Raw genomic sequence first — 19,345 nt, 5'->3', positions numbered from 1 at the left:
GCAAACATTGAGGGCAACAAAGGCTGAGGTTTCATTATAGACCACCAAGCAGTAATGGAGTATTAATCAAGACATTAGAGAAACATGCCATGTAGATAATGCAATAATCATGGGTGACTTCATTCTCCACGCCGACTAGATAAATACAATGAACTTTTATGCTGTGGTTGGGGAGTTTCTGGAATATACCAGTGATGGTTTTCTAGAACAGCATGTCTATGAACTGACAAGAGAACAGGCTATTTTAGATCTAGTGTTATTTCATAAAAAAGGCTAATTGATAAACTTAATGGAAAGAACCTTTAGGGGTTGAGTTGAGATAATTTGGGAGAATTTGACATAATTTTTGAAAGTGAGATAATTCAACCTGAATCCAGAGTGTAAAATCTGAATAAAGAAATTATGGAGGTATAAGGGAAAAATTGTTTGAGGTGGATTGGAATAATACATTAAGATGTATGATGGTACATTGGCAATGGATAATCTTCAAATAATTTGTACATAGTTTAAAGCAACTTCCAATTACGACAAGGTGAAAAAAGCTAAAGAATTCTGTTAACTATGGCTAACAAAGGAAGTCAAGTATAAGATTACAAGAAAAGACGTATAAAGTTAACAGAAAGAATAATAAACCTGCCAATTGGGATAATTTTAGAATGTGACTAAAGAATTGATTAATATGTATGTAAACTGGCAAAAAACATAAAAATGGACTGTAAAAATTCTATAGATAAGTAATAAGGAAATGGTTAGCAAAGACAAATGTGAATCATTTCAGAGTCAGAAAATTTTGTAATGGGAGTAGAGAAATACTAAAGACGCTAAATGATTAATTTATGTCTGTCTTCACTAAGATAGAAACAAGAAATTTCCCAGGACAAGAGATCCAAAGGAGGATAAAAAATTGAAAAAATGTGTTATTAGTAAGAAGGTTATATTGAAGAAATTAATGATATTGAAGGTTGGTAAGTTTCCAGGAGATGATGTTCTACAACCCAGTATGCTGTAAGAGGTAGCTATGGTAATTAATGGCTGCACTGGTGATCATCCAATATTTTTATAGATTCTGAAATGGATCCTAGAGATTTAGAAGGTAGCAATGTTACCCCACCATTTAAGAAGGGAAGGAGAGAGAAAACAGATCTTCAACCTTACATCAGCAGTAGGGAAAATGCTACAATCCAATTTATATTATGTGATAAATAGATACTTGAGTAATAATGATTGGACATAGTCCACATTGATTTGCGAATGGGAAATCATGCCTAATGAACCGATTGAAGTTTTGGGGGGATATTAATAATGATAAAGGGGAGTTGATGGACATAGTTTCATTGGATTGTCGGGAAGTTTTGATAAAGTCCCCCAGAGAAGGCTTGTCAGCATAATTAAAGCACATGGGATATGCGGTAATGCACTGGTATGATTTAAGATTGACTAACAGGCAGAAAACAAAGAATAAAGATCAACGGTTCATTCTGGTATTGGTAGACTGTAACCAGTGAGATACTACAAGGATCAGTACTTGGGTCCCACCTGGTCATGTTATATATCAATGATTTGAATGTATGAATTAAATGTAATATTTCTAAGTCTGTGAATGATACAGAACTAGGCAGTAATGTGCAAGGGTATGAGGAAAATGCAGAGTAGCTTCAAGAGGATTTAGAGAATCAGCCAGAGCATAGCAGATGGAATATAATGTGGAAAAAAACAAGAGGTTATCTATCTTGAGAGGAAGATCAAGTGCGTAGTGTATATTATGCATGGTAAAAGGTTAAAAAAAACTCGATGTACAAGATGTACAAAGGGATTTGGTGTCCTCGTCTATAATTCATTGAAGGCAGCAGGTAATTAGGAAGACTAATGGTATGTCAGCCTAATCATGTGAGGATTTCAGTACAGGAGATGCAAATGTTATAGATCTTGGTTGGACTGAGTCCAGAACACTGTGGTTTTGTTCCCCTGACCTTAGAAGGGATATTATTGCCACTGAGGGAGTGCAATAAACGTTCACCTGACTTTTTCCTGAGATGGTGGAACTGTTCTGTGAAGAAAAGTTGAGCAAACTGGGTTTATATTCGCTAGAGTTTATAAGATGTCATTGAAACCCTTATGTCATTGAAATACTTAAAGGGATAGACAGAATAGATGCAGGTTAGTTGTTTCCCTTGGTTGGCAGCCTAGAACCAGGGGATACTTAGAACCAAAAGAGGAGAATGTTTTTCACTCAGTGGATGAGGATTCTTGTAATTCTCTACCCCAGAGGGCTGTGAAAACTCAGTCATTGAATGTGTATAAAGTATACATTGACAGGTTTCTAGAACATAGAAGAATACAGCGCAGTACAGGCCCTTTGGCCCTCGATGTTGCGCCGATCCAAGCCCACCTAACCTACACTAGCCCACTATCCTCCATATGCCTATCCAATGCCCGCTTAAATGCCCATAAAGAGGGAGAGTCCACCACTGCTACTGGCAGGGCATTCCATGAACTCACGACTCGCTGAGTAAAGAACCTACCCCTAACATCTGTCCTATACCTACCACCCCTTAATTTAAAGCTATGCCCCCTTGTAATAGCTGACTCCATACGTGGAAAAAGGTTCTCATGGTCAACCCTATCTAAACCCCCAATTATCTTGTACACCTCTATCAAGTCACCCCTAAACCTTCTTTTCTCCAATGAAAACAGCCCCAAGTGCCTCAGCCTTTCCTCATACGATCTTCCTACCATACCGGCAACATCCTGGTAAACCTCCTCTGCACCCGTTCCAGTGCCTCCACATCCTTCCTATAGTATGGCAACCAAAACTGCACACAATACTCCAGATGCGGCCGCACCAGAGTCTTATACAATTGCAACATGACCTCAGGACTCCGGAACTCAATTCCTCTACCAATAAAAGCCAGTATGCCATATGCCTTCTTCACCGCACTATTTACCTGGGTGGCAACTTTCAAAGATCTGTGTACATGGACACCAAGATCCCTCTGCTCATCCACACTACCAAGTACCCGACCATTAGCCCAGTACCCCATCTTTTTGTTACTCTTACCAAAGTGAATCACCTCACACTTAGCTACATTGAACTCCATTTGCCACATTTCTGCCCAGCTCTGCAGCTTATCTATATCCTGCTGTAACCTGCCACATCCTTCCTCATGTCAACAACTCCTCCGACTTTTGTATCATCCGCAAACTTGCTCACCCAACCTTCTAACCCCTCCTCCAGGTCATTTATAAAAATGACAAACAGCAATGGTCCCAAAACAGATCCTTGCAGAACACTGCTAGTAACGGCACTCCAAGACAAACCTTTACATCAACTACTACCCTCTGTCTTCTTCCAGCCAGCCAATTCCTAATCCAAACCTCCAGCCCACCCTCAATGCGATACCTCCGTATTTTTTGCAGTAGACTACCATGGGGAACCTTATCAAACGCCTTACTAAAATCCATATACACCACATCTACCGCTTTCCCCCCATCCACCTCCTTAGTCACCTTCTCAAAGAATTCAATAAGGTTTGTGAGGCACAACCTTCCCTTCACAAAACCATGCTGACTATCCTTGATTACATTATTCCTATCCAGATGTTCATAAATCCTATCCCTTACAATTCTCTCTAAGACTTTGCCCACAACAGAAGTGAGACTCATCTGCCTATAGTTACTAGGGTTATCCCTACTCCCCTTCTTGAACAAGGGAACCACATTTGCTAGCCTCCAGTCTTCTGGCACTATTCCTGTAGACAACGAGGACATAAAAATCAAGGCCAATGGCTCTGCAATCTCCTTTCTTGCTTCCCAGAGAATCCTAGGGTAAATGCCATCAGGCCCAGGGGACTTATCTATTTTCACCCTTTCCAGAATTTCCAACACCTCTTCCCTACATACCTCAAAGCCATCCATTCTAATTAATTGTGACTCAGTATTCACATCGGCAACAATGTCCTGTTCCTGAGGGAATACTGACGAAAAGTATTCATTCAGTGTCTCCCCAATCTCTTCAGCCCCACACGCAACTTCCCACTACTATCCTTGACTGGACCTATTCCTACCCTAGTCATTCTTTTATTCCTGACATACCTATAGAAAGCCTTTGGGTTTTCCCTAATCCTACCAACTAAGGACCTTTCATGTCCCCTCCTTGCTGCTCTTAGCTCTCTCTTCAGGTCCTTTCTGGCTACCTTATAACTCTCAATCGCCCCAATTGAACCTTCACGCCTCATCTTTACATAGGCCGCCCTCTTCCATTTAACAAGGGATTCCAATTCCTTATTAAACCACGGCTCCCTCACATGACCCTTTCCTCCCTGCCTGACCGGTACATACTTATCAAGGACACTCAATAGTTGCTCCTTGAACAAGCTCCACATATCGATTGTTTCCTTCCCTTGAAGCCTACTTTTCCAAGCCACACATCCTAAGTCATGCCTCACCGCATCATAATTTCCCTGCCCCCAGCTATAACTCTTACCCTGCAGTGCACACTTATCCCTTTCCATCACTAAAGTAAAAGTCACCGAAATGTAGTCACTGTCCCCAAAGTGCTAACCTAACTCTAATTCTAACACCTGGCCTGGTTCGTTAACCAGAACCAAATCCAGTATGGCCTCACCTCTTGTTGGCCTGTCTACATATTGTGTCAGGAAACCCTCCTGCACACATTGGACAAACACCGACCCATCTAACGAACTTGAGCTATAGCTTTCCCAATCAATATCAGGAAAGTTAAAGTCCCCCACCTAACAACCACCCCATTACTTTCACTCTTCTCCTGAATCATCCTCGCAATCCTTTCTTCTACGTTTCTAGGACTATTAGGAGGCCTGTAAAAGACTCCGAACAGGGTGACCTCACCTTTCCTATTCGTAACCTCAGCCCAAACTACCTCAGATGGCGAGTCATCATCCACCGTCCTTTCCACTGCTGTATTACTACCTTTGACAAGCAATGCCACACCTCCCCCTCTCTTTATCCCCACTTCTGACCCTACTAAAACATTTAATCCCTGGAACCTGCGCACTTTTATAGGGAAAAAACCTACCCAGGTAAGCTTGCACTACACCTGCTTCCGGGTCTCAGCTGTCCCTCTGGTCTTCGTCACTTCCCCCTGCTGCTCCCGCTCTTTCTGTGAAGAGAGAAAAAAAACACCGCTGCCCGCTACCGGTAAGTAATTTTAAAACAAACTGTCTTACCTTAGCTGCTGCTCGCACTCAAAATGACTGTTGGCATCGAAGGGTGAGTATTTATACTTACTGCTTCCCTTCCCGGCTGCCCCTCTGGTCTTCATCACTTCCCCCTGCTGCTCCCGCTCTTTCTGTGAAGAGAGAAAAAAAAATACCGCTGCCCGCTACCGGTAAGTAATTTTTAAACAAACTGTCTTACCTTAGCTGCTGCTCGCACTCAAAAACTCTGTTGAACAGTAATGCAGGCTCTACACGTCAAATGGCCTGTTCCTGTTTCAAATCCTCCAACCTCCATCTTACCCATTTGCCCGACACTTTATTCCCCCTCACAGAGTCATTTGTCAATCTAGCCTCCATCTACCTGCTGCCCTATAAAATGAGCCATTCTCCCCACCCACATACTAAACTACTTACTTAGCCACCTGGCATACAAATCCCCTCTCCCATCTGCCTCCCTACCCAGCTACATTCCTTCCATTTGAGCCCTTCATCCACCTGGCAGTCTACCCACTACCTGCTACTCTACCCATCCACCATCCAGCCTGCTACTACACCGACCAACATGGCACCCTACTCTCTCATCCACCCACTTTCTCCACCACACCTCCTCACCACCTCCCACAGTAGCACCTCACCCCACTTATCTTACACACTTACACTCTCTTTGTTGCTCATCAAAGTGGTTTTTGGATCTTCAAACCCCCAAACAGGGCGTGGTTTGCCTTCAAATGATGATCTTGTGGTATGATGGAGACTCCCAGAAGATGATCACTCCTCATTTCTCAAGAGACCAACTTCAAAACTCCAGACCAGAATTGCAGAGCTCTTGGACAAGATAAAAGAAAGGAGTAGTTGGCAAGCCAGCTTGGAAAATTCAATTCATTAACTCTTTCCATCTCTGCACATACTGCCATATCCATTGCGTGTTTCCACTGCTTTCTGTTATTTATTTCAGCTTTCCAGCGACTGCATTACCTGTTTTTGTATTTGTGCTTCGTTCACTGCCACCTGTGTACCAGAAACGCTCGACTTATGTCAGTGCTGACCTTCTATTCAATGTGATTTCTGTTTGTACCTTTTCTCTTATTTGTTTTCAGTTGCTTTTTTTTGTTTCCCTTTTTGTGTTTGATCAGTGTTTGACTTGATCACTAAATCTTACTCTCATAGCCACCATTCCAATGAGAGACCTGAAATGTTAACTCTGTTTCTTTCACCACAAAGGCCATTGGATCTGCTGAGTATTTCCAGCATTTTCGGTTTTTATTTGAGATTTCCAATATCTGAGTATTTTGCTTTAGGACTATAGTTTCTATTTTGGTGGGCTGACTCTAGAAAAGTTTGTGAGAGAAATATGGAAGACATTATATTCTACCTCATACATTTTCATAATAAACGTACAATAAAGTTTTATTCACTTGGTATCAAGGATCTGAAAATTATTGGCACATAGAGTCATAGAGTTGTTTAACATGGAAACAGACCCTTTGGTCCAAATCATCCATGCCGATCAGATATTCCAAATCAATCTCTTCCCATTTTTCAGCATTTGGCCCAGAACCCTCTAAACCCTTCCTATTCATGCATTCCTCCAGGTAGTTTTTAAATATTGTAATTATACTAGCCTCCACTACTTCCTCTGACAGCTCATTCCGAACAAACACCACTCTGTGCATGAAAAAGTTGTCCCTTAGGTCCCTTTTAAATCTTTCCCCTCTCACCTTAAACCTATCTCCTCTAGTTTTAGACTCCCCTACCCTGGGATCAAGATCTCGGCTATTCACCCTATCCAGTGTCTGCAGGCCAGGGAAAATAGCCTCAATCTTTTCAGCCTCTCCTACAGCTCAAACCCTCCAGCCCCAGCAACATCCTTGTAAAATTTTTCTGCACCCTTTTGAGTTTCACAACATCTCTCCTATAGGAGGGAGACCAGAATTGAATGCTGTATTCTAAAAGAGGCGTAACCAATGTCCTATAGAGTCACAACATGACATCTCAACATCTATTACGATGGAAATTTCTAATCATGAGGAACTTGGTGTCTTTATGGAAGCCACTTTCTATCCAAGGGCATACAGTGCCAAAATGAAGCTTGGACCAGATGTTATTCTATTTTTCTGTGTCTGCCCATGCTGCAGACAGTGCTGTCCACATAGTATTGTGATACCCATTTTGGAATTTGTATTATTTCTCCCTTGTATCTCATTATCATATTTGGCATAATCATCAATTTTATAGAATCTTGTCTGCGATATAGAATTATATTTAAAAACACAGTACAATCCTGCATGTACTCATGGACTAATAACTAGTGACCATCCTTTGGGGTTCATGAAGGTAAATTTGAGCACTTTGGAGTTGAGTTGCTAGGAAGGAGATATCTCAGGTAGTAGGAGATTAAAAGGAAGTCCTGGAGGGTCTTTTGAAAGTGAACCAGAGACACGAGACAAACTCCAGGCCCCCACTCAGTCATCCCAACAAATGTCACTCTCTTTAAGCTATTTTTTAATTCACGTGACCTAATTGGTCAGGGTGTAGGTTTGGCAACCTGGAAGATGCCTGTATGGTACCATTGGCAAAGGCAGGAGGCAGCCATGTTCAGGCTGATGTTATGTCAGTAAGCAGGCGGCTACTCAGAGGACAAGCAGCGTCGTGGGGGATGATTGGGGCCAAAAGATAAAATCACATCAGACTGTAGTGCGTGGAGAATTAAAATTCACAGGCAAATAACCAAGACAATCATATTTTAATTGAGCATATAGCAAACCCAACAGCCGTGCACTAACGTGCATCAGAATGTCTGGGTTTGCTAAAATAAAGTTTAAGGTCTGAACTGGACCAGTGCTTAACAATAAGAGGCCATATCTGGTGGTGAGTGGATTTCCTCTTCTCTTTCCTGCTTTTTGGAAATTGCAAACTCTTCCAAAGGTGGCAGGATCCCATGGTGACTTCTGGAACCACAATTTTCAAATATAGCCCACACCCACATGGCCCTGTGAAAATCCGGTCCCCTGTTTCCAGAACTAGACAATGTCTCTGCTGTTAATTGACCAGCCTGCTTAGCTCATTGGTGTATGGATCTGTCATGGAGAGCCAGGACCTTTTTCATGTAGATCCATTCTGCTTGCACATAAATGATCTAATGGATAGCTGAACATATAGAAGTGCTGCTGAGCTGTGGGTTTTAAGCCTTTTAAATTCCAGGCGTGTCCCTATACATACTCTTTGCCTATTATCAACAAATCACCACTAGGTGCTCTGGACTTAGATGAGCTAAATACATCTGTCGGGATCAAAAAGGATTAATTACATGGATTTCTCAGCATTCTTTTGAATCTTTTAATGCTGATTGGCAAAATAATTCTGTCAACATTTGCATACTTAGTTATTGAATATTTCGTTCTTGTGCCTCAGTATTCATGATGGTCCATTTGAATATTGGGCTTTTCTCACAACAAGTGTGATCTGTTGGGAGGTGAACTGAGTCGAAGTTGATTTCAATTTGAGCCTTTAACCTTTTCCATTAATGGTACCGATGTTTTTTTCTTCCAAACAATAAAGTTCATGATGTGAAGATGCTGTGGCAAGCACTACACTGTGCTGTAGCTTCAACAGTAATAGGAGTGAAAAATGTACAGAAGAAGGGCAAGGCAATTAAAAATCTAGTCGAGAAAGATCTTGAGTAATGGATTTTACAAATGTTACAACCATTATATTCACAGCCTAAGGAAAGCTTTTCATATGAAAAGATTGTATTGACACATACTACATGTCGGACTTTGAGAACCTAATTGTAATTGCAGCTCTCTGTGTCTGATATATGATAATAAACCTTAAGCAGTAGAAGCTGGGGTATTTTTTTTCTTTCTAGCTGCAGTGCTCCTACTGAGATTGAATTATTCCTTGTATCAGCTTCCATCCCATTTCATTGCATGGTGTTCTGACTTCAGCTGCAATTAGATGGCAGTCAAAACTGGAAAAGACAGTTGCTCTTGTTTCCACTCTTGCCTTAGGCTACTTATATAAATGATTCACTACAATGCCCCCCAGTCTTTAATATACATTATTTTCCTTTAAAAACAACTGCCAGATTTTATCATTTTTAATGTGTAACCACCCAATAATTCTCAACTTTTAAGAAAAAAATCATTATTTTCACCTAAATATAAATAAACCCAAGCACATAATACTCCATATCTTTGAAAACAATTTAACACCAAATCATGGAATGCAGGGTTTGGAAATGTGAGAAATATTTCTTTACAGCTTGACAATAAATTACCAACCTAGTTGCTGTTGATAAAAAGAGACAGATTTTAATAGAGGACAAGTTTCTAATGTATCTTGTGCTCAAGATTTGTTTTTGTAAATCTTGCAGTCATTTATACATCTTCCAGAATAAACCCATGAGCAAGTCTCACTGCTCGATCTTCTCAACCTCTCCCATTCTCAAGATCTCAAAATGCAGAGTCTTGCTCCCTTGGTTTTTTGCTCTCTCATCCAATCTTAAAGCTATTGTGTAAGAAATGCATATAACCCGACAGGCAGAACAGTCCACTGAGGCAGTGACAGCTACCATCCTTGTTAAGAGTTGGGATTAGAAGAAGATGAGCTGCATTACTGGGATGATCAGTGACACGGATCAATTGATTATAACATGTTTGACATTATTCACAGGGGCATAGCATTGGGTGGCATGGTGGCTCAGTGGTTAGCACTGCTGCCTCACAACACCACGGATCTGGGTTTGATTCCATTCTCGGGTGACTGTCCGTGTGGCTTTGCACATTCTCCCTGTGTCTACATGGGTTACCCCCAGGTGCTCTGGTTTCCTCCCATGGTCTAAAGGTGTGCGTGCTCAACTGTCCCATAATATGCAGGCTAGGTAGATTAGCCATGGGAAATGCAGGTTTAGGGCAGGGAGGATTGGTTCTGGGTGGGATGCTCTGTGGAGGGTCAGTGTGGGCTGAATGGCCTGCTTCTGTATTGTTCAGTGTGATCTATTGCATAGGATGCAGCTCACTGCTATGCCTCCTAACATGTAATTATAAGCTTCTGAGTTCATGTCTGACTCCAGGATTTGAACACAAAGACGATGGCTGACACTCCAATTGCAGCAACTTTTTGGACGTCTTATCAGTCAGAAACGATGTTAAGCAGAGGTGACTACCTGCCTCCTCGGGTGGATATAAAAAAGGACCACGTCACTAATTTGAAGATAAGCAAGGGAACAATCCCAGTTTATTGCTCAAAGACATTAAACATTGCTAAAAAGTGACATGAAGTCATAACTTTTCAACTTGCACTAACCAGTACTGAAACACAAGAACAAGACGATAAAGGAAGCAGCAGTTCATCCAGCATGAAAAAAAAGGTGGCGATTGTTGTGACTAGGGATGGCATGCAGATTCAGCTGGAAATACAAAATATCTTAAATAACGGACCAAATTCAAACTCAACAGGTTAACTCTAATTGGTCATGGCAGTGCCATGGAATTAAGTAGGAACTGGCTTGTCTGTATAACTGTTTGGTTAGTGTATGGACATACTCCTTTTGGCAGTGAAGAACAGGGCCTTATATGTAAATAAATGCAGCTTCCAGTATGTACAAATGAAAAGGAATATAAGCCTGATCTCTCACCAACTCATTCTTTATGACATATGTTTCTGTAGCAACCTCATGGTTGCTCATACCTCTGTGCCACCCATTGGCCATTTAACCATCAATCATCAATGTTCTGTTCAGTCCATGATCCTTTGTAGGTCCATGACAACTCATGTGCCACCCACCACCTCACCATGCCAACATATCTAGGATCATGTATGGGCACTAAGATGTCAAGACAGAAAATCAAGTTACCACTGTATTAGGTTAAGCCACTATTGAAAATAGCATGCTATAATTGATACAAAACAAACCAATACAGTGAAATTGAAACAACAAGTTCCTTATGAAAACAAACGTTTCACTTATGTTTTCCAATACTTATTGAAACAAACATTTTGCTTGTGGTTAGTACCTTGTGGCAATTAATGTCTATCTTAAATATTTAAAAACCTTAAGTCAATAACCATTTTGATTCAATGAGCAGGTGGAGCTGTTCCTCAAAGACACACCATTGAGAAAATTGTAACTTGGGAAATCAGCCGTGCAGTACAAATCTTACGATGATGTTATATAGCCAAGCACTCTCAACTAAATTAGCAGTATTTATTTTTAACCATACCTAGGTTTTTGGACAAATTTGCAAATCTGAAGGAGTTTTCCCATTTTTTTTACACACAAGGCTACCTTTCACAATCCTGAAGGGTATCTTACTTCTCCCAAAGGATACAAAGGTGTTTCAGGTCCATATCCAGAGAGGTACCTTACCACTCTAAAAGTGAGAAATAAAAAAATTCCTCCAGGATTCACCAACCATGCCCCATACCTTGTTCCTTCACTGTCACTGGGTCAAATCCTGGAATTCCCTCCCCAATAGCATTGTGGGTCTACACACAGCAGGTGGACCACAGCGGTTCAAAAAGGCAGCTCATCACCACCTTCTCAAGGGCAACTAGGGATGGTCAATAAATAATGCTGGTCAGCCAGTGATGCCCACATCCCACAAATGAATAAAAAAACATATACCTATGCCAACTCACGCAGCCTAAAACCCTCTGCCCATCCCCTGTATGACCCCAATACCACTATGCCAGTTTACAGACTACTCTCTTCTCTCTTCACCTACCATGGGCCAACACTGATTATCCTGAATGAACAAAGCTCTAATAGCATTGAAAATCTTAGTGCTATCCCAGACAAGGCACTTATTGCACCCATCCACCATCTTTAATATTCCCTCCCTCCACCATTGACAGACAGTGCCAACAGTGTATATTTATATCATGCTCTGCAACAACTTATCCCAAGACTCCTCAAGAGCGCCTTCTACATCAGTGAACCATACACTATCAAGGGCAAAGACTGAAGATACATGGGAGTACTAGCTTTGCACATTCCCCTCCATGTCACGCACCATTCTGACTCCACAATATAGTTCCAAGTTCAGATGGCACATATTTTGACAGAGAATTTGCAGATGGTGGTGTTCCCATGCATCTACTTCCCCTCGCCGTTCTTGATAATAGAGGTCATGGATTCGGACAGTGCTGTTTGAAGGAGCCTTGGTGAGCTGGGGGAGCTGTAGTGCATTTTGTATGTGTCCCAACACAGTGCGACGATGGTGAAGGGAACAAATGGTTCTAGTGGTGGATGAGGTCCAGATCAAATGGGTCGCTTTGTCCTGGTGGTGTCAAGCTTCTTGAGAGTTGATGGAGCTGCAGTCATCCAGGCAAGTGGAGAGTATCCCATTACCTTCCTGACTTGAACTTTGTAAAAATGAACAGGTACTGAGAAGTCAGGAGCTGAGCTGCTTGCTGCAGAATTCCCAGTCTTGGGTAATCACAGTATTTGTACAGCTAGTCCAGTTCACTTACTGACCAATGTTGATAGTGGGGCATTGAGTGATACTATTGTCTTTGAATATCAAGGCAGATAGTTTAGATTCTCAGATGGTTTGATTTTGAAGAGTTCTGAATAGTATTGGCACTGTATAAACATCAGGGGACATTCCAACTTTCAACTTGGTTTGAGAAATAGATCACATAAAGAAGTATCAAATGTAAGACTTAGGTTGGACACTTGAACTGAATGTAGTAAGGAATCATGAGTCAGGTATTTGTAGATTCAAATTCAAGTCCAGAACATGAGCATAATAATCAAGGTTGACGGTACAGTTCAGTACTGGCTGAGTGCTGCACTGTTGACAGTGGCATCTTTCAGATAAACAAGTAAACCAAGACTTGGTCTGCCACCTTGGAGAAATTTGAAAGATCTCAAAGTGCTACTTCAGAAAAGAGCAGGACTATTGTCCCCAGTGTCTTAGTCAATATTTATCCCTTAACTAGTATCACAAAACTAAATAATTTGATCCTGTCACATTGCTGTTTATGGGAGTTTGTTGTGTGAAAATTCATTGCTATTGTTCCCTATATTACAATAGGAATAACACTTCAAAAGGACTTCATTATGGAAAATGCACCTTATAGATGCTATATAAATGCAAGTCTTTCTTTTGCTTCATGATTTAATCGTGGTATTAGATCAATGCGGAGTTGATTCTTTGAGCAACTTACATTTTAATTAAATTAAAGCTTTGTCACCACTCCATTCTTTCCTCATTTTCATGTTTATCTGCTTCCATATTGAATGTTGCTAACTCATTAGTGGCAATTAATGCATTAAAAGTGTTCAGTTTACAAAATACCGTTGTGCTTCTTCGTGAATTATATGTACTTAACAATGAGCAAGGACAAGTCATTGTTGGATCATTATATACTGGCAAATTGGGCAGCATAGTGGCTCAGTGGTTAGCACTGCTGCCTCACAGCACCAGGGACCTGGGGTCAATCCCACCCTCTGACTGTCTGTGTAGAGTTTGCACATCCTCCCCATGTCTGCGGGGATTTCTTCTGGGTGCTCTGGTTTCCTTCCACAATCCAAAAGGATGTGCAGATTAGATGAATTGGCAGTGCTAAGTTGCCCGTAGTGTTCAGGGATGTGTAGGTTATGTGCATTAGTCAGGGATAAATGTAGAAGAATGATTCTGAGTGGGTTACGTTTTGGAGGGTCAGTGTGTACTTGTTGGGCTGAAGGGCCTGTTTCCACACTGTAGGGATTCTAATTCTAAAATGTAATGATATGGCAACTTCCATTTATCTTAAGGTAGAAGAATGTTTAAAACTATAAAATTAATTCACATTAGCATCAGAGTGATAATTGTGGAACAGACTTTACATCGGCTGTCTATGAGAAAGAAAATATTGAAAAGTGATTGTTGATTTAGTTTGATGTTTAATTAAAAATCACCATCGTGCTGTTGATAAAGGATTGAAATTATTTTATTTGAGAGCAATTAATGACATCAGTTAAAACACAGAGATATCAGATGTCAGATATTGTGTATGATTTGCAGCATTCAGTATTAATCATGGAGGTGGAATTCTAAATGCACTTCTACTTTTGTGCTTCATTGTCTCCACAGGCTATTTCTTTCCTCACACCCCTGGCAGTGATCTTTGTTGTCAAAATAATTCGAAGAACAGATAAAACAGAGATTAAAGAGGCCTGTTTAGGTAAAGTATTCACTCAGTGTATATTACCATGTTACGTATTTCAAATTCACACCCAGATTTTTGTGGTTCTCTGTCTTTAGTTTGAACACATCTTACAATGCTTGTTTTTCTTTTTCAATACTTAGCTGTTTCTCTGGCCCTTGCTCTGAATGGAATCTTTACCAATACGATTAAGTTAATAGTGGGAAGGTAAGTTGTGATTTGTACAGTACAGCATGTTAAAATTAGTGATCCCATGAATTCTATAAAATTATGTAGTGTTGAGTTAGGAAAAAAAACCATGATCTCAGTTGGACAAATAAACAAGGAGCAAGTTAGCAAGAAATTTACCACACATGTTTCTTTAGAAGATGAAATGGGTAGTGCCTGTGATGTCATGGATTACATTGTGTGGCAGACAAAGTGAACAAAATTAATGGGAATCTGTTTTGTTTTGAACAATTAAGCGTTTAACATCACGTAAGAAGACTTAAGGCTTAGACGTAAAACAACCACAATAATGGAAGATTAAGATAGCCAACTTTGGAAAAAAAATCACAATATTCTGATAAACCAGTTGTGTTTTTGGATATGATGTTGATGGATAAGAGCTTGGTCCCAAAATTCATAAGGGCAGAATGTAACAGTTAATGGATGAAAACTGGGAGTTGGTGAGGTGGGGGATGAGATTGGTTGTTGGGAAGGGTTATAGTGACATCACCATTATTTCTAGACAGGCAACTGCTCTTGAGAAGAAAATGGCACTACACAGGAATTCAAGACATCAGTTATTTCCATATTCTGTAATTTTTCAGCATAGAGATGGTAAAGTCCCCTTTTGAAGGTACATAACAGGAGCCATTTCAGACTTGCTTCAGATGTAGCAAAGCCAGATTTTTAACACTGAAGTCTTTTCTCACACAGTGACATGCTTCTGCTTGAAAGCAATTGGGATTGTGCTGGGTGATGAATTTGTGTTAAATGGCTGTACAATAGAAATTGGAAAAAATGTTACTACCTTCTGGTTACCCCTGTTCTTGACTGGAGTTGTCTGGTATTATGGATGACCTTGAAATTCACTTTGGCATTTTGCAATGTGAAAAATTGAACAGTCAGGAGTAGTAATTTCATGAGTTTCAGACCTTGCTGAGTGCAGTGCTTGGATTTGTGCTTAGCTTGACGCCAGTTGGTGTGTTTTCATTGAGCTCAGCTCATTGTAAATCTGAGCACCGTGTATGAAGAGAATTTGCAACATTGCTGGCTTCATGCTACACATCTGCTGCATGCTTAACGCAACCACCTCCAGTGGAGTACAAACAGGAAGTGTTGGAGCAACTCAGGACGTCTGACAGCATCGCTGGAGAGAGAAACAGAGTTAACGTGTTGCATCCAATATAACTGAACTATGCCTGGAGTTGGTACGGTTCGCATGCATTTGGAAGTAAAACTTGACAGTAACTGCATCAGTTCATTTTTGCTCAGCTTAAGGGGACTGCATTTAGTGATCCCTCTCTTGTGATTTATGGAGGAACACAAAAAAAGGAACCAAGGAGAGCTGCCAACCGACCTTGGCAGCCTGTTGTAACTATGGGCCCAGCAACAATGACCAAGTAAACCCTCAGCATTGCAGCTGAAGGCAAACCGAACCCCTTCTTTAGCCGGGAGGTTGCTGCACCTCCTTTGTCACCATTCCTTGGTCAACTTGGCCCATACAATGTTGTTTTTTTCTGTTGCTTTCTCCAGTTTGTTATCAATTTCATCTGGCTTTTGTCACACTGTGTTGCTGCTTGTAAACGTTTGGTGAGAATTACTCAGTGCATTGTGGGGTATTGATTTTCTCTGGATCACTGACAGTGACAGGCAAACTGTTGTACTCAGCCTAAGGGGAAATTAAACATAAACATGCGCGCTGATGCTGCCCTACAAGAAACAATTCGAGGAGGCACAGTAAAGTATGGGCAGCACCTTGTGGAAGTGATGGTCCTCTCCCCAGCCAGTTGGATAGGGAACTGGTTGATAGCGCCATAGGGAAGATAGCGTCAGAGGGAAGATGGTGGCTGCTACACAGAAGATCCTGACTGGAGGTTCAGAAACATGGAACAACCCAAGCCCAGGGGTAAATGATGACAGGAGGAGATTTGTATGTGTGGTTAGAGAGCGTGGGGAGTGCAACAACAGCTGAGAACAGTTCTCACCAGGCTCCTTTCCCGGTGTCCTTGATCAGACCTTGATCTAAAGCCACCTGAACTCGAGACCAACTGAGAGAACTGGCTGTCTGATTTCTGTCAGTTTTACAATATTCAATTATGATCTTAAGTTGTTTCAAGCATGTTGCCGTTTCAGATAACAAACCTTTTTAGGGACTTGATGATCTGCAGTGAATAAAGTTTTTTTAAACATTGTGGTTTTAACATGTGCAAAGTGATGAATAAATCACTTTTGTAAAAGCACTTTTTGTGCATTCTACTGTCACTCTATGGCTCATTGTTTTGAGAAAGTACATAGTTGGGTAATGGGGACGGAAGGGCTATTTGTTGACATGATGGGTGATAGGGCCTTGAGGTCAGTTAGGTTGGATGATCGGGGCTGTGTGAGGGGTGAGGACTGCAGGATGTTCCTGTTTTATTTTACATTGAGGATAGTCCCACAACCTTTTAAACGGCTAGCTCCACAGCTGACATGCCCTGTGGCTGCCTTCTCACTTTCTCCGGGGTCAGCTGGTCCAAACTGCATCCATCCGTGAAGATCTCACCCTTCTATCCAGAGTTTCCCAAGGTGAGCATGCAAAGACAGGGATTGTCCAGACTCCCACTTCTCACCTTGGGAATAATTGGGGGCTTAGGAGAAAGTGAGGACTGCAGATGTTGGAGGGTCAGAGTCAAAAAGCACAGGAGGTCAGGCAGCATCCGAGGAACAGCAGATTGACATTTCAGGCATATGCCCTTTATCAGGAACGTGGGTGGGGCAAGGGGGGCTGGGAGATAAATAGGAGGGGCATGGGGCTGGAGGGTGAAGGTAGCTGGGAAGGCAATGGTTAGGTGCAGGTGATTGTGATAGGTTAGACAGGAGGGTGGGAAGGAAGATGGACAGGTAGGACTGTTCAAAGAGGGCTTGTGGGAGCTTGCTGTGTGAAAATTGATAGTGGCTTACTGACAATGACATCAGTGACTATACTTCAAAAGAATTTTATTGGCTGTAAAGCAACTTGGGACAACATGGAAAGTGCTATATAAATGCAAGTCTGCTTCATTTCTTTGTCTGCATTCCCACTATTTATACCAAGTCTTCAAGTAATGAAAGGTTTAACTTACAGGCCTAACAAAAAGTTTGCAACAATTTTTGTTAGTGTTTGCAAGTGGACATCCAAAAGGCAGATAATTCTACAACTTGAAACGATATTGATCTGGTTGAGACGCACTTTATTGCTACTGGGCTATAGTGACATTTTATAAAGCCACTTAAAGCTGAGAATCTAATAATGGCTTCACATAATCAGAGACATTTTTATTGCCTGGAGAAGCTGAAGATCAAAAAGTGTAATGTCAGATTTTCATTTCAATGGCATTACATGCAAGTTACACTGTAATCCATTTCAGTGTGTTTTTCTCTCAATGTTGGAATAGTGTAGCAAGTGAAAGCTTTATCAAACCTTTATGGGTCTAATAACTTTACTTGCCACAATATTAGATCCACAATATTGTTTCCCTCCGAGAAGGGACAGGAAATGTCTATCACTCCTCAGCAATCCCAATTTGAATTCACCTAACAATCAGGTCAGAATAAATGAAAAGTTAAGTGAGAGAAGAAGGAGGATCATTTATGGGATCTGACTTGGTTCTGGATTGTAGTTATGTCTTAACTGTAATGAGAAATTGTATGATATTCAAAGAAAATGTATTTGTACACTTGGAGACAATGGTTTAGTTGTTTACTAGGGACCATAGTGAGGGTGGAAAGAGAATTCCCCACGTGAAACTGCAGAGGAATGGATTCCTAGACATCTTGTCAAAGGAAACAGCAGCACACCTTGTCAATTTTTCATCAGGCTTGCCCCCTGTCAGCCTCCCTGATTGGCAGGTTGACCGTTAGGCAGGAAAGCAGCTGAGTGGATGGCAGCTAAACAGGATGAGTTGGAAATTGTTGGAAGATGGGAGGGCAATAGGAAGCAGGTTGGCGATTGCAACTTCCGTAATGACACCAGCTTGTTGTGGCCAATATCGATGCTCCTGCTCATCCTGGCCCACATAATGGGAGGAGCATAAGTGATGGTCTTGCCCTCTTCACCTCCAGCATTCCCAGCTACAGAACTACCCGCTGGTTAAAAATTTTTTAAATCCTGAGAAGTAGGAGGTGCAAAGCCTTTTCCTGACTGACCACTTCAGTTCAAACCACCCCCATGTGGTTTTGAGTCTGATGTGAGGTTTAAGAATGTATTACTTCTCCACTGTCCCAAAGCTGCCTGTCCTTGCGGGGCTGACAATTGCCTCTTATATATTGTGGGGTCATATGCAAGTTCAGTTTTAAAAACTGAACCGCTGTTGCAATCTCTCACGTGGAATGCAACAGCTGGAACTAATGTGAAGAGGTCTCTTAGCAGCTGGTACATTATATCAAGATATGTTCTGGTTGAATGTGTAGTTAATAAGGTTTGCCCACATTACACTGAATGTGTGAGACTCCTCTATTTCCATTTATTAGTCTTGTCAGCCTGAATAAAGAATGATTTATACAAATTAGTATGATGATTGTGTTCATTCTGTGATGTGTTGAGATGGGAATTATGATAAAGTTTAGCAACAAAACTCTTACCGTCTGTTTTAATCAGAGGTAAAAGCTAGTAGGGAGCTAATAAAATTCCTCTAGTCTGATATTTGGGGGCAAGCATCCTAATCCTTAAAGCATTTATTGTTGACCAAATGTCAGGCTGCTAATACAAAGACAATGAATCTCAAGCATCAGATAACTTATGGATAATATGGCTTTAAGACTGCGTTGAA

General features: G+C 41.2%; 1 protein-coding gene across 2 annotated transcripts in view; it reads left to right on the top strand.

Moving 5' to 3' along the window:
* Nucleotides 1-19,345, top strand: part of plpp4 (phospholipid phosphatase 4) — a 256,401-nt gene that overhangs the window by 114,634 nt on the left and 122,422 nt on the right. For both annotated transcript variants that reach the window (XM_072557459.1, XM_072557460.1), the window contains exons 3-4: nucleotides 14,279-14,369; nucleotides 14,495-14,558. In XM_072557459.1, the coding sequence (XP_072413560.1) occupies nucleotides 14,279-14,369; nucleotides 14,495-14,558 (155 nt within the window). The remainder of the gene's footprint in view (nucleotides 1-14,278; nucleotides 14,370-14,494; nucleotides 14,559-19,345) is intronic.

The sequence above is a fragment of the Chiloscyllium punctatum genome, chromosome 38 (genome assembly GCF_047496795.1).
Source record: "Chiloscyllium punctatum isolate Juve2018m chromosome 38, sChiPun1.3, whole genome shotgun sequence".
Taxonomy (NCBI): Eukaryota; Metazoa; Chordata; class Chondrichthyes; order Orectolobiformes; family Hemiscylliidae; genus Chiloscyllium; species Chiloscyllium punctatum.
Note: the sequence above shows the minus strand (reverse complement) of the source record. Positions and strands in the feature narration are given on the sequence as shown.